This window comes from Manacus candei, unplaced genomic scaffold (genome assembly GCF_025592945.1).
Source record: "Manacus candei isolate 608988 ecotype Guabito, Panama unplaced genomic scaffold, ASM2559294v1 h1tg000024l, whole genome shotgun sequence".
Lineage (NCBI taxonomy): Eukaryota > Metazoa > Chordata > Aves > Passeriformes > Pipridae > Manacus > Manacus candei.
Genome location: NW_026138072.1, coordinates 7,690,308 through 7,706,184, shown reverse-complemented (window position 1 = coordinate 7,706,184; position 15,877 = coordinate 7,690,308). Strand labels below are relative to the sequence as shown.

Sequence of the window (15,877 nt, the reverse complement as noted above, 5' to 3'; positions counted from 1 at the left end):
AAATATTTTAACAGGGTGATGGTCTTGCACCACTATTTTTGAAGTTTTTCTCTCAAGTTTGAGATATTCAGTTCTTCTTTTTATCTATTCTGCTTTTGATAGCCAGTACTTTTAGTGGGTTTTCCTTGTCAGTGAAAGAAAATAAAAAAGGAGAAGAATCCACATCTTAGAGTTGTTATCAAATCTTAATAAATAAGAACCTTTTATGTCTACTGTGACTTTCAGGAAGGGATTTCAGTGTTTTGCAAACAATAAAATTATTATGGCTATCAATAAATGATTAGTGATGTTATTTAACATTACAACAGCTGTGTGCCCTCTATATTGCTTTGTTAAGGTAAACATTTGCTGTTAGTTCCTTACACATTTATACAGCATAAGCAGTATTTCTATTTCGAAAGGCATTACAACTTCATAGACCTACATTTCCATATCCTGCAGGGAAAACTTGCAATTTTCATAAGTCTGAATGTAAAGTGTAAATGATTTCAAACTAAGAAGAAATGCGGAATAAAACATAGTGAAAGGCTGAATTGCACGCTGTATTAGATGAAAGAAATTTAAAAAAATTAAAATAAAGACAGAGCCTTTCGGAAAAAAAGAAAGAAGGATGAAACAAGTAGGTTGTAAACAGAACAAACATTACAGCTTGCCAATTTTCTCCAGGATTTATACGAAGAAGAAGATAGCTACATAACTGTTTGCCTGTATTTTTTTACTGTCTAACAATATTATCTGCCATCTTCTAAACAGGCAATACATAGATCATAAGAGAATTTAAAATACTTTAAACAACTGACAAAATATTATAGTTCTAACCATTTAGATTTCTACTTACTGTTTCATCAAGATGACAGACACCCAACTTTATTCATGGCTCATTCTCAACTTGAGATTTTTTTCACTAGTTTACTAAAACATGGCAGACTTTTAGTAAATGGTAAATACTTGCATCATTATCTTTTTCCTAGAACTAAAGAGCAATAGTGACAACTTTCTGTTTCAATTACATTAACAGTAGGATTTTTGTAATAAGATGAACTCATTAGAGACAAACAAATCAGTATGTGCACATTTACTGCTTTTCAGCCAGAGTGGTGTTCTAACTGAAATGATGGAACAGGCCGTGGAACAGCGCAAAGAATCTGTTCATCTGTTGTTCTTTCCATCAACTCTTCAACATAAACCATAAAGCAAGGAAAGAGACAAAATGACAGATTCTATGAATGTCTGTGAAAAGCTACTGAAATTCAAATGATTTGTTTATTTTATGCAATACCTTTTTTTATCTTTTTGTCTCAATCTTACACTTTTATGAACAATTTGACCTGTCAACACTCCCATTTCATATGATATACAAGTGCCATAATTAAATGTATGTGACAGCAGACACAACAAAGTAATCCGTAAGTACTCTACAAAACATTTGTAACCTTGCATTCTCCATTGATACAGATATCCAGTGAATCAGCATTGCACTGAGTCCCATCTATTACTGCAGGAGCACGTTCAGTGTAAAAATTATAACCTTCAGCCAAGCAGTTTAATGCACATGGTTTAACCCCACCTGGACAACAAAAACAAATGAAAGAAAAAAGAAATACAACCAGTAGAAATCTTGAAAAATTAATGTTTAGGTATAAATATTATGCATAAACAGATGTGAAATTTCTAGTCTTATACCTGACACATATAATGTATAAGCTTTATTTAACGTCCCCTGATTTATTTACTTGACTCTTCTTTCTTGCAAAAAAGATTATTTCACATAGAAAGACATGTCAAGGTTGGCAGGCTCCATAAAAATTCCATTATGTTAACACAATTCTAATGATTACTGAACAATTTAAAGCAATAAGGATACTATTTGAAAAGGAAGAATAAGAACAGACTGTAGTGCTAGAAGTAAATTTGAAAACCAAGATAAGACTATGTCAACTAGGAATTCAGTCCTATTTGAATTATAGTACAGTTCAAACCCCATGATAATAATTACCTTTTTTAGGCTTTTAATCTAAAAAACCATTAGTAAAACCATTTAGGCTTGTAAGCCAAAAATCATTGGTAAAACCATTCAGGTTAATAAAATGCAAAAACTTTCTAAAGCTTTCAGGCTTTAGAACAGGAAAAAAAAACAAAAGGGCAATTGAAGAACTTTGAAAAATGACAGAAACATAACCAAACTTGATTAAACTATCTCAAAAAAGAAAGGAAATTACAGCCCTTCTATTGCAACTGCAGGTGGAAAAGGGCTCCATATTTTTTAAGTGGAGTCTTTATGACGCTCGCTCCCCTCCATAGCAAAACAAAATCTACCAGGATAGAGAAATGTTGCTCTTCTGCAACATTATCAGCAACTGACAAAAGTATGAGCTTAACAAAGTTAGCTCATTGTATTTTAATCAAAACATCCTATTTACAATCATTACTCTCTATATAACACTTATATAATTTTGAAGATTTCCCATTAAGATAACATGTTTGCAATGCTAACCATTACCTCCAGTGTAGGGTTTCCAGTTATAATACTTGCCCCGGAAAGGCATATTGTCAAAATCTGCACATTGCTTCTCTCGAAAATCACGGGCCCCTGAAGGACATGGCTAAAACATGAGACAAAAAAGTTTATTTATTCCAAATATAAACATGAAAAAAATGCTTAAATGCTTATACCACAACTACAATCACGCAAGAGATTAGAAGATGATTTCCTGCTTTGTCTTGTGGCTCCAATTCTGAAATTCGCTTTAGTAGTTTACAGTTGAAGTGTCTATTTTGCAACCATAGGCTGGCATAAAATAGCTGAAGTAATTTAAAGACAGGTAAGTGTTACGTAATAGTTTCCATAAAACTGGAAAATCAGAATCCTGTCAAACTATGCATCATAATCAATCCATCAGCTACCTCCTTACAAACACATTAAAAACAGCTGGAAAAAAATTTGGTAAGAACTGTAGGCTCAGTTATACTGTACTAAGCAGCTGTACTGAGACATGTTACTAAGACATCAAGAAAAAAATAAAGTATTTTCCTAGAGAGCTGTATCATTCCTGTTTACTTGTAGCCTTGACAAAAGTATTGTTTTAAGGCTGACACTGAGAACAGATAGCGTGCCCAGCTCTGATTGCTACCAGCCTCCAGGCATCAACAAACAAAAACTTACACTTATATTTTCATTGCTTTGCATTACCAATTACAAAACTCTAAGGAATCTTTTTTACTTGGAATGAGGGTAGATTTAAGTTAAATTAATCTTGAAAAGAATTAAAGAGAAAGAGAATTCTTTGCTATTTCTCATATTTTTCATCAGCAGATTCAAAGTAATAATGACAAGTAATCTTGAATCCACCCCCAGCACATTAAACATTGTTATCAATGTTTAAGTACCTGCTGAAATTACAAGCTTCATCAGACGGTATTTAAATACAGATTAAAATCATGTTTAGACTGGAAAAGAATTTGTTTGACAGACATCAGAGGTGTTAATAAATATTACTATTTTATCAGCAACAGAAGAATCCATATTATGGCAGTTCTCCTTGTCTTCCTATGTACCTAAGCCAGTCAGCACTTCTCAGGAATATGAAATGCATTCAAGTGAAAGGGTCTCTACGAACACGGATGCTAAAAATTTACTGCGCAATGCAAATATTAACATAATAATTATTATTCTCATTATACATTAATCAAGATCTTATAATAGCTAGCCCACGTGCAATAACTGCTTCTCTTTACTGGGTAAGATAGTGCACTTTTTTCATGCAGCTACAGTACATTGATAATTCTTGTCAAGCAACAGACTGCTTGTGTTTCCAGGTGCTCTTTTATGAGACTGCCAATCATGAGGCAGGACCTAGCAAATGTATGAGAACTTAAAATCAGGTCTGAAGAAGGTCCTGAGGAGAAGACGTTTTGAATTAAAAAAGTATTAACAAATTATTGAACCAACGCTGACACAACACCAAACATCTGTTTATCTCGAAGTTTGGGGTCAGGCAGACTTCAGTGATTGAACTCATTGTCCCCTATTACCAAACACCTCAGAGAAGATGAGAAGATGACAGTTCAAACTCAGATTTCAAGATGTAGCTTCTCATATGAATTCATTTTAGAAAAAAATTGTTTGAAAATATTAAAATTATGAAAGCAAGGAATAACTCCTGTGAACGTATGCATAATGAAAGGAACCAACAAGAACCATTTGCCTACATTCAATTAAGAGAAAGGACTGAAGGACAAGAAATTTATAGAAGTATGTATACACAGTTATATAAACAAAATATTCCCATAATTTGTAAGCAAACCATGCTTCTCATCATATATATAAAAAGGAGGCTTTTACAGTTTTAGAAGTAAATAAAATTTAAGATTTACATCCTTATATATATTACAAATCAATTACCTATTTCAACTGAGAAATACTGTGCTTTGTAACTTGATTAGCATTTTGTATTTTTTTTAATTAAAATACTTTAGGTGGAAAAATACATATTTCTTGTTAGAGATAGTGTGGTTGGTGGTAGAAAATAATTTTCTGGTGAGCATGTTCTTTCTACCACACTTTTGTTTCCAGAACTCATTAGCTAATGTTATTTTCTGCTGATCTCAATGTTTCCATTAGCAGATGCCCTTTGAATTCAAAAGTCATATATGGCTTTGGAAGCACTTGATGAGAAACAAGCCTAGTAGGAGCGTGTGTGCTGCTTCCAAAGGATTAAAATGGTCAAAAGAAAGGGCAACCAGAATTAACTTATCTCTGCAAGAAAAATGAAGTCAAAATGAAGAGGTTTTTGCATTATGAATAGTGGGAGCTTTAGGGAGTGCTATGTTGAAAATTACAGATGGGCAATGAATGCTGACACTGAAAAACAAACTTCAACAGAAAAGACGCAAAACCAACACATTTATTCATAAAAACAATAATGTATTTGCATGTTTTAAATGTTTACATTAATCCAACATACCATTCCATTAAAAATGTCAAGTACTAAGGACTATCATAAATCTTGAAACAAAATCTACTGGTCTCTGCAATTCTTTGAACGTCAATTGACGTTCATAATTTGACCTTATACATTCATATGGTGTCTGACCCCCTCAGTGGTAGGTCACTATTCAATGGGCTCAGCTCTAAAATTAAACTGCATGATCATTCTGGTAGTACAATAACCAGATGGCAAAAAAGCAGGTTTAGAATACATTTTCACAGAATGTATAAAAGTATTGTGTAACAGATTAGCACTGGATGTTTTAAAGGTATAAAAAGTGTAAGAGGGCTTAAAAGTGGATTCATGGAGGACACTTTAATTTGTGGGACTTAATGTGGTGCAGTTAAGATGAGCAGCTCCAGAAATCTTTAGACACCCAGCTTCTGGAAACTCACTCATACAGTAAATCCATAGAAAAGTCAAGCCTTGGCTATCAAAAGCGTATAATTTTTTCCTTAAAAATCTGTTATTGGCCCCTGATGGGAGACAAGACAGTGGGCTAAACAGATTTTTGCTCTGTTGTGGAGCGCTCCTTGTTCACCTTTACCATGGAAGATCAAGCTGAACTTACTCCAGGCTCCAGTGCAAAGGCACCAGCTAAGCCCTACACTGAGACTGGGATTCTAAGATTTGGCAGAACATCTAGGGTGTCTGCAATATAGATGTGCCTTACAGGACAACTGTTTGCCAATTAAACGGAGAATCCACAGCTTCTCTGAACTGGGGAAAAAAATGCATCCATTGCTGCTAAAACATAAAAAAGTCAAGTTGATCACAGTGAAACAAAAATTACTTACGTCAGTATTACAGGAGCGATAGCGCTTTCTTTCTCCAAGACAATATTTGCCTCCACCTGAAGGCCTAGAGAAACACATATTATACGTTGGCATATACACAACTTCATGAGATATACTAATGCATTATTACTATTAATACAGATCCAAGAGATACATTTTATAAAAAGAAAAATAAAAGTACATGCAAGTTTTAATATGAGATTTTAAAATATTTCATTTGCAGATACAAAACAACACTCATATATTAATCTAGTCTGCATAAGTTCCAAGCGGTACGGTTTAACCGTATTTTGAACGTAGTAAAAAAAAAAAGTTGGTTTTAATTATTTGCTAGCTTTATAAAATTAAGCTCAGTAGTTTAATTTTAGTGATACTTTTTTTCTTTTTAATCTTCTCATCTTACTTGTAAACCAGCAGACTGGTTTTATACCTGGAACCAGCAACGGCTGCACATTCTAGTTCAAGAATTTGATTCTGATTTGAAGTAATCAGTATTAAATCTGAGGGAACTCCAGATTCTTATTAGCGTAAGTAAGACATTTGGCTCTTAAATTCCCAAGCTGTTCAAGAACCTTATCTATCTTCCACAGAGGTCAAATAATGAAGTAACTTTACAATTAACCAGAAAGTAAATCAATACCTTTTTTCACACTACAGAAACACTATTTAACCAGAAAACAACATCCTTGAACCAACACAATTTTTATTTTCCTACTGCAGACATAACACTTCCCAAATGCATCTGCTCGTTAAACATTTAAAAAGCATACCGACCCAAATACATGGCGACAGAAGTATAAAAAAGAAAAATCTCAGGATATTATTCATGCTCCAAACAAACATCTCACTAGCATTTTTAAATACTGCTGTGAAAAAAATAATGAATTTAATTTATTATCCTCTCAGTAACATAGTCTGACATGTTATTGATGTATATGGATAACTTCTGCTTTTGGATTCAACGAGTAAGTAGTGATATTTGCCACATTAGATAGTTACTGCTAATGACAGGAGGCAAAGAGACCACCTTAAGCAGCTGTATTGTGACACTGTGGTGTCTGTCTTGCAGACTGCAGTGGAAAGCTGATGTACAGCCTGGCTTGCAAAACATGGATATTAAGCAACAAAAAACTGTACAGAGAGCAGAAGATAAGAAAGGAGTGACAAAAGACACAGAATTTATTTTCATGAAAGAAACACAGAACGTTTTTAGAAAAAGTAGTCTTAAAAACCAATAGTGGAATAGGAAGGAAATAGGAATTACGGGGCATGACAAGAAGAGAGAATGGAGTAATAAAACTATCCTGCAAAGATCTAGGCTGTGATGAGGGAACCAGAACAGGTAAAAGTTGCAACAGAAAAAAGCAGTGATTCATTCAGGAAAGAACACCAACAGAAATAAGCACTCATCTGAGAATGACTAGTGACAGTGAGAGGAGCACTTACCTGACAGTAAGTGCTGGAACAATGCTCAGAATGTTGGAAAATAGACAGATCATAAGGCCAGTACAGATACACGCAACAGGTCAAGCTGTAGTGGAGAAGCTGGTCCCTCTTTAAACAGAGTAAATGGACCAATAGAGAGTAGTGGCAGAGAAGGAAATCGCTGAATTGTTTTAAGAGTCAGTGGGAAGTCACAACTTAAGTGTTGGACACGGCAGCACGTAAATGTATTGTATGAAATATAATACTACTACTGATGGTTTACTGTAACCAGTTATATGCAAAACTTTGGAAATACTGTGGTGGGGTTTTTTAATAAGTAACTGGTAATTGCTATTTTATATCTTAGACAAGCATCAGAAGAAATACGCCCTAAGAAAGAAATGTACCTAAGGCATAATTTAAATATATATTGATGAACAGCAAGTTGCATAAAGAAAACTATTCTGGTTACTACTAAATATAAATCCAGCTATCTTTACTGTATATAAGATACACTAAAAATGTTAAAAGTATGTCTAGCGAACTTCTCCTGTTTAAGTGTTTCTGTCTGCTATTTCGAAGACAAATGTTGGCAAACTAGCAAAACATTTTTACAGATAACATGTGAAACCACAGTTTTGAATAGTTTCCAAATGTGTCTTTTCGTTGGCTCCGGCTTACTTTAGCTACTTACGCTGGACTGTCACAGTGTCTTATAGATGAGGAGACTCCTCCCCCGCAGGTCCTGCTGCACTCTCCCCATATTGACCACGGACCCCAACCGCCATCTATGCTCTGAGGCCAAGTGCCAAAAGGTACACACTCTCCCTGATAACACCACTGAAAGATTTCACAAAAAACCCATAAAATTAGTTTGCAGGCTGACAGAGTTATCAGGAGAGAAAAATATAAGGGTCAGACAATGACCAATTATAGGCATTAGCATTCCCTGTACAGATAACAAGACTAGTATTTTACTTTTTCCAGCCATGTTTAGACATTGGTGGGTGGGTGTGTGATTTGTTAAATGTCTCCACTAAGTCCTGAATTATAGGTCCCTAACACACACCAGAAGTTAAAGCAAGTTTAAAATAAAAATTTTCTCATTTTCTTCATACAGCCTCCTTAATGTTTCGCAATTAAGGAACTGCAAGTTGCTTACATTCTTTTAAACACTAAGATTCATTTCCAAGCTTGGTTTAGTAAAACACCCTCCCCACCTAGGATTCATGTAGGGGCTTCATTACACAAAATGAAAAATTCCCCTGATAGGATTTTTAAGAAAGTATTTCCATACATTTTAAAAAAGAAAATTTGGACAAGGTTACAATGGAAGAAGAATTTGCTACAGTATTTCATTTATACTAACACTACAGACATAATAAAAGGAGTGCCAAAGCATCAGACATGGTACAGAAAATCATTATATAATAGTGACTGGCCACTTGTTCAGGGACAGAACGAACATGCAAACTTCACTCATGCAAAAGCTTAAACTTTGCAAAACCGTTACTTAAATCAGACATACAAAATGATAAGCAATTCACAGAAATTATTAACTACTGAAAGAACTTTATCATTTTGTGCATCAGAAATATTTTCTAAATCATTCAGAAATAATCATGGAGCCCACAGTTTGATCCACATTCTGGTGTCTACTGCATCACTGAGAACTTGAAGCAGCTCTTTGTTACTATTTCAGGCTTAGGTGAGAGAGTAGCGCATGGACTCAGGTCTGCTGTGACCTGAATCTGTATATTTCACTTCCAAAAGGCGGCATACTGCTGTTTAACATCTCTGAATTCCTGTAACAGATATAGGACTGACCGTTTCCAAAAAGAAATCCAGACAACTTCTGCGTCCAAAATCAGCCATATGAATTTGACAAACACACTGACTCATGCACAGAAGACATGGACAGACAGACATATCCCTGTTCACCCAAAAACACTACTGGATGACTCAGTGTTGACTTCAGAGTAATTTGTATAGCAAAGCCAAACTTTCTCTTCTTCTAAGTCCTAAGGCTCACCTAAATCCTCAGTCTCGGCAATGTGGGACATATGTCACTCACAATGACTTGAATTGCTCTAGATTTTTCTGAAAGCACCTGAAAAGGTAATTTAAATTTCACTCATAATTAAAAGGAGTTTGATATGAACAAGGAGAGTACAGAGAGTTAGTCAAAGAAAATTAATAAAATTAATTATTTTTTCAATTGGAAATTTCATTTTGAATAAAAGGTACTTCTGGATTGTCAAATGTGTCAGAGTCTAAGTGTGTAACTCTCAAAGATGTACAATGAAATGATATATTGATATTAAAATTTGTAGCTTATCATCAGCAAAAGCTGATACAACAGCAAAACATCAGCTGATACATCAGCAAAAGCTGATACCTAGATACAACATACTTTTGCATACAAAAACATTGTAACATTTAACATAACCTTTCCTTATTGTATTAATTCCTTACTATTTCCACATTAAAAACTGAAACCTGTAACATTATTCTTCTAGCCATATCCATTCTTGTTTCTTCTCTCAAGACATTTTTATCCTCCGTGGCCTCTTTTTTTTCTGTATGTATTGTACCTGTTTTACAACACAGTTGTTACAATCCAAAACATTTCTGTTTATAGGCCTCATACTCCATCAGTTAAGGAAAAAAAACACGAAGCATTAATGTGTTTACAAAAAAGACAGGGCGGGTTATTTTAAATCTCAAGTTCAAAACGCATTGTCTTTTTCTACCAGGTCTTGGCAGGACAGAGTTCCCTCACAGCAGCCCGTATCATGCTGCATTTCAGGTTTGTGACCAGTGTGGATGACACACTAGTGTTCCAGCTATTGCAGAACAGTGCTTGCATACAATCAGAACTTTCTCAGTTTCTCAACCTGTCACCAAAGTGCGCAGGTTGGGAGTGGGCAGGAGCTTGGGAGGGGACAAAGCCAGGACTGCTGACCACAGGGTTATGTCACACCCTGTAACACCATACTTAGCAGCAAAGCTGGGGTAGGGGATAGTGTGCCTGAAGTAGCCACTGCTCACAGTCTGGTTGGGCAACAATCTGGTGGTAGTGAGTGGTTCCCTCTAATTTCTTGTTTGCTTTTTTCCTTTTTTTACCTTTCACTTAACTAAACGTCTTTCACCCTTCTGATTCTCTCCCCTATCCCTGGGAATAAGGTGGGGTAAGTGAGTGAGTCACTGGGTGAGTGGTTAGCCGCTGGATGGGATCAACCCACCACACCATTCTTCAGAAAAAAAAACAAAGACACAAGGTTTCATGGACTTGTACTGAAAAAATTATGCTTTATTCTTCTTCGAGTTCTAAATTTACAGACTGGAGCAGGAATTCATCAGAGAAATGTACCCTTCATGTGGAGCTTCCCTTAAATCCAGACTATTACTGAATGTCTCCATAACACAATTCAGGCCACACAGTGAACTCACATTTTTAGTTAGCGTAGATATATCCAAATGGCACAGTGTTTTGATATGCCTCTAAGGGAAAAACTATGATGGAGAATTAAGTATTTATGTGAGCTACATCAGTGACTAAAATCACCTGGTTTTCTTCTCTTTACACTGATAAATTAAGTGATAAAAATTTTATTGACTAAATACAAAAATCTTCTTGCAGCATTCTATTAGAGATGCCACACAAGTACATGAACAGATATCTGATGTTGAAGTCAAAAGCTAAAAAATTAAAAGTAATGGGTATGCTACTAATTTAATTAAAAGTACATTATGCACACTACAAACATGTAAAAATCCAAGCTGAGAAATGCAGGACACTCAAGAGTTATAAATCTATAAGAATGCTAATATGCAAAACATCCCACTTCTATAAAATTATGAGTAATAGACAAGAGGCGGGTGCAATCATCAGCTTTATTTTTACAAAGCTGTGTAAAATCTCTGTAGTCTGTAATTTCCTCTGTCATGCAACCAGTGTTCTTCTACATTCCCATACTCCCCTGGAAAACCTCCTTAAATGGTGGATTTTTTTCTTCTACTGAAGTTAAATCTGAGGACTTTCTGCTTACTTCGATGTTGCTTCTTAATTTTCTAGTGAAAATTTATCTTTCACTAGAAGCCAGTGACACATAGAATCTCTGTCAGAGGAATTCAAAATTAATAAAGTCTTCATTATTTCTAATGGGACTGCAGAAATATACTTCCTCCACAAAAAAAATCTCATCTACTCTAATGAGATAAGAACTATTGAGTAACCTCTACATGAAGATAGAAGACAAGGTGACAGCTATTTTAGAAGAACAGTTCTTCATTAGAAGTTTAGAACTGAAATATTAATTCTTCTCTATCATTGAAAAAATAAAGTTCCATTAGTTCAACAGAAAGACAACGGTGATGCATTCGAATGCAAATGAAATGTGTAAAAACTTCTGTGAATAATGTAAGCAGTCTGAAATTTTTCGTGGTGAGGTGATTAACAACAAAATAAAATGATATTGTGGCACATTTGAGATCACTTTTATATGAGTATTAGCTCTTTGGCAGAATTAACACTTACAATAGTATGCTTTTAAGAAAAATCACACAGCAAGTACTCTAATATTGAGGAAAATTGATTTCACACTTTTTAAGAGGAAGAAAAATATTTATATAAATTTAAATTTAAACAACTTCTTTTCAGTCACTGACTCTACAATCATTTTGCAAGAAAATGTAATGTCCAATAACTTAAATTTATCTTATGTTAATATCCAAAGATAAATCATCCCACAATCTAGCTACATAAAACTATCCTTTCAGCACACTGTGTTTTCACTTTTTGCATGTTTGCCCCTCATTTACATCCCTAGCATAGATGTAAGTTATGATCTTAGAAAAGGGTTACCTTTTTTATTATGTGAAATTAAAACACAAAATAAGTATTCCTATCAATTTTGTCTTATTGTTTTATATGCACAATTTCCTCAGTGCATATCTATCAGCTAGTTTGCCTTCACAGACACATCTCTGGGTATACCAGAGAGAAACTTGATATATATTTAAATTTCTTATCACAAATTAGGAAAAAGTGTACCTTTCTGAACCCAGCCAATACATAAAACCCTTTACCAAAGCATGAACATATTAAAGCTTCAAAACAGAACTGATGTAACAGTTCCATCAGCAGTAATAAACCACTCTATTCTCTTTCCCCATATGCAGAAAAAAGATGAGTAATTTTTATGGAAAACATTCTAAAAATCTTTAGGTGTAGGCAGACATCTACCATGGACAATTTCAATCCAAAGGGTTGAAAGCCTGGTAGGTTTATACAACCAACCAAAAGAAGTTTTTATAATAGGCTGTTTTCATTGTAGAAATCCCTCCACATTCCGCCAAAAAGATGTTAGTGTACAATGCATTAAATTATGTTTTAATAGTTAAACCAAATTTACATGAGTAAATATCTAAATATGATTAAATACTCTAAGATCTTATTAGGTATTTAGAGCAGGAAATGTCATTTATTATGTATTTGGCCAGAGTCCAGCAAAATAGGGCTTAATTTGGTTGTGGCCTTTAGGCATGACTGCAATACAAATACAGCAATAATAATAACAACAACAATAATACCAAGGTATTACAGAACTTTAACCTATTAATTTCACCTTATTCTATGGTAAAGACAACTACGTATTTGGAAAGAGTTTGTGTTTTATTGTTTATTGCTACCAGGAACTATTAATTCACTGGAACCTCTGAGGCTTCAGTTTACAGACCCTATTCTCTGCTGTTAACGGACATCTGTGGTTAACAGGTAAAATGTAAAATTTTTTGTAAAATCTTTGTAATGTAAAATCTTTGTAAATTGGCATGGATTCTCTCATTTTCCTCTAAAATCTAACAATGGAACAAGATACTGATGACTGGAAAAAGACGTTTTGTAGAGAGCCAACTGATTAAAGCCTCTGACAAGTGAACATGGCACAGTGCCTAAAAGCATCTCAACTTGTAGTCTCATGGTTTAAAAAACATAAACTGAGGTAAAATACTCTTTGTCGTTGGTAAGGAGAGGTGGTTCCAAAATAAACCTAGACTGCTGATTTAAGAGCAGGGCTTCTAACATTTTCTAATATAAGGCAACATTTCTGGTACTATGAGAAGGTCTCTCTGTTTTCATCAGCTAACTCTAATCACTCTGTTTTCTTAAATGACCCCTTCAATAAATCTACTTCACACAGTTCACCAGTATTTCCAATCTCAGCACAGAAAGGCCATCAGAAGGATACTAGGTCACAGGCCCGGAATGAAGCCATCAACAAGCATTAATAAACTGTGACAGCTGCCCAAAAGCTTTCATTCTTGTTGTTTAAACATCAGATTGCAACTCAAAATGCACTGTTATCTTTGTTGAAACTAGCCCAGCGAGTACAGTAAAAGTCAGAATGAGAACAGACATCACTGGTCATTGTTAGGAAAAAAATCCAATCTGCAGCAGTAAATTCTCATGAACAGATGCAGCAATTCTTGGACTGATACTGGAAATTGTTTGATGTAACAACATTAATTAACAATATTCACTTTATACAAACCTGAATAAAATACATTACCTTGAAAAAGACATACAGAATTACTTTTTTCCCAAGTACATGTCTTGTAAATTAATTAAGATATTTTTCTCCCCTCTTTAAGATGTGCATAGATTTTGCCTTGTAACTGAGAAAGTCTTCTAATATTCTTGTCTGGAACTACTGATACACAGAGATCATTTTAAAATCAAAATTCTCATCTTCAGACATATACCATAGTGCTAGACTTATCTACTGCAACTTTGACTTACTGTATTTTTCTGTTAGGTAGAAGAGTTCATCTGACTGTACATCAAAATCCTACAGAGGTAAACAGTTATGCAAGCATAACTGAAGACTAAAAGAATAGTTCAAAGTCAAAACAGAAAGGTCACTGGAAAATATAGGCTTTTAGAAAACCCTTTTATTGAGGCAACATTTTTTCTACACACTTGCATGATTCAGCTTATATCTGAAGGAATAAAGATTGTTTTACCTTCTAACAAAATGACAGAATTCAGACCCTAGATTTATGTTACACATTTTCAAAATCCGTGGCAGACCTAAAGTTGTAACAGGTTTTTATAAAAGAGTGGTGTAAAATATAATAAAGAATAAACTAAAAGGGTTTCTACAAAAAAAATACTCAAAAAAAATACACAGAGAATGTAACAGATTTTGGTTGGGTTTTTTTTGTTGTTGTTCAAGGCTGCAGAGTTTCATAGCAAGGACAAATGTTTTATTAAAATACACATATAAAATAATTGTGAAATAATTCTGTAGGACACTTCCATGAGGATGGAATGTGTATTCTGAAATAGCAACTCTTTTTTTCGAACTGTTACAGTCGCTGTGAAATACTCTAATTTTCTAGTTCTATCTTCTTGTAGTCTTTGAGTAATAAACTGCTTCTACAAATAGTAAATCATTTCTACTCACCCCCTTTTCAATGCTCCCTGTTTGGCAAAGAGTACCTTCAGCTGCTGGAATGCTGTTGGTAACACAGCGGTTACTTTTGCTGAGGCACCAGAGCTCTCTACACACTTCCTAGGAAAGAAGGCAGAAGCAAGTTGGTCAGAATAAAACTATAACATTTCTATCAGTCCTTATGCACACATGTATACACAAATCTTTTTTTAATAGAGACTATTTAGAAGTGGGTTGCAGAAAGAAAGCTATAGATGGCAATGAAATATTCTGCAATTTTGAAGCTACTATATTTTGCCTAAGAATATTCTGTCAAAAAAAAAAAAGGATCTGGAAGCATCAAATTGTAGACAAGAATGTGTTACTTACACCTGCCATGCAAGCAATGTTTTAAAATTGCATTTTTATTGATTTGTCCTAACACTGGGCTTAGTATATTTTAGTGTTGCTATGAAAGTAGTCTTCAGATGCGCTGCAGTGTCTCCATTACTGTCACTGTCTGACTCAAAATTACCTTCTAAAATGGTTATTATTAATTTTGAAAAATGAAAAAGCAACAATTATTTTTACTCCTTTAGTAAAAACAAAGTTTTTGAGCTAAGACTACCTGCACACCTCTTCTGCAACACTTGCTAAAGCAGTGCATGTGTAGTTAGAACTTATTGAGCTATATACCAAAATACTTCCTTTAGGTTTTTAAAATTTGCAGCTGTTTTTTTATACATTTTTTAGCCTATCCTATTTTCCTGTATTGTCAGTGTTAAACAAACAGAAGTTTACAAATTGTCTTTTTTTCCTACCTTATTTTCTCATTTGGTTTTGCCTATTTATTAATTTAAATTAAGTCAGTTCTGTTGACATTGGAGATTCACTGTTAAAACTAGCTGGGAGTTGAAATTCATAATGTGGGTGTGATCCAAAGTTGGTTGAACACTGGAAATCTTCACGGTTGCTTCAGTTGCCCTTGAATTCGGCTGTGTATGCACAATAGAATCAGGAGTGGTTTGCTTTTGTGGCAAATAATCACTGACATGATAATCTTTGTTGTATTACTTTGGGATCTGTGCAGGAATTCAGAACATGCTTATACATTTTTCTATTTTTAAGTATTTTTTAAAATTTGGAATAGAATCATATAATTAAAATGACCTTATGGTAGTCATTAGCGTTTCATTTTATTTAACAGCTGCTTGAAATCATATCCTACAAA

General features: G+C 34.3%; 1 protein-coding gene across 6 annotated transcripts in view; it reads right to left on the bottom strand.

Moving 5' to 3' along the window:
• Positions 1–15,877, bottom strand: part of ADAMTS6 (ADAM metallopeptidase with thrombospondin type 1 motif 6) — a 148,212-nt gene that overhangs the window by 35,512 nt on the left and 96,823 nt on the right. For all 6 annotated transcript variants that reach the window (XM_051788272.1, XM_051788277.1, XM_051788273.1 and 3 more), the window contains 5 exons: positions 14,680–14,787; positions 7,905–8,050; positions 5,786–5,849; positions 2,501–2,603; positions 1,434–1,567 (listed from right to left, as the gene is read on the bottom strand). In XM_051788272.1, coding sequence (XP_051644232.1) covers positions 1,434–1,567; positions 2,501–2,603; positions 5,786–5,849; positions 7,905–8,050; positions 14,680–14,787 — 555 coding nt within the window. The remainder of the gene's footprint in view (positions 1–1,433; positions 1,568–2,500; positions 2,604–5,785; positions 5,850–7,904; positions 8,051–14,679; positions 14,788–15,877) is intronic.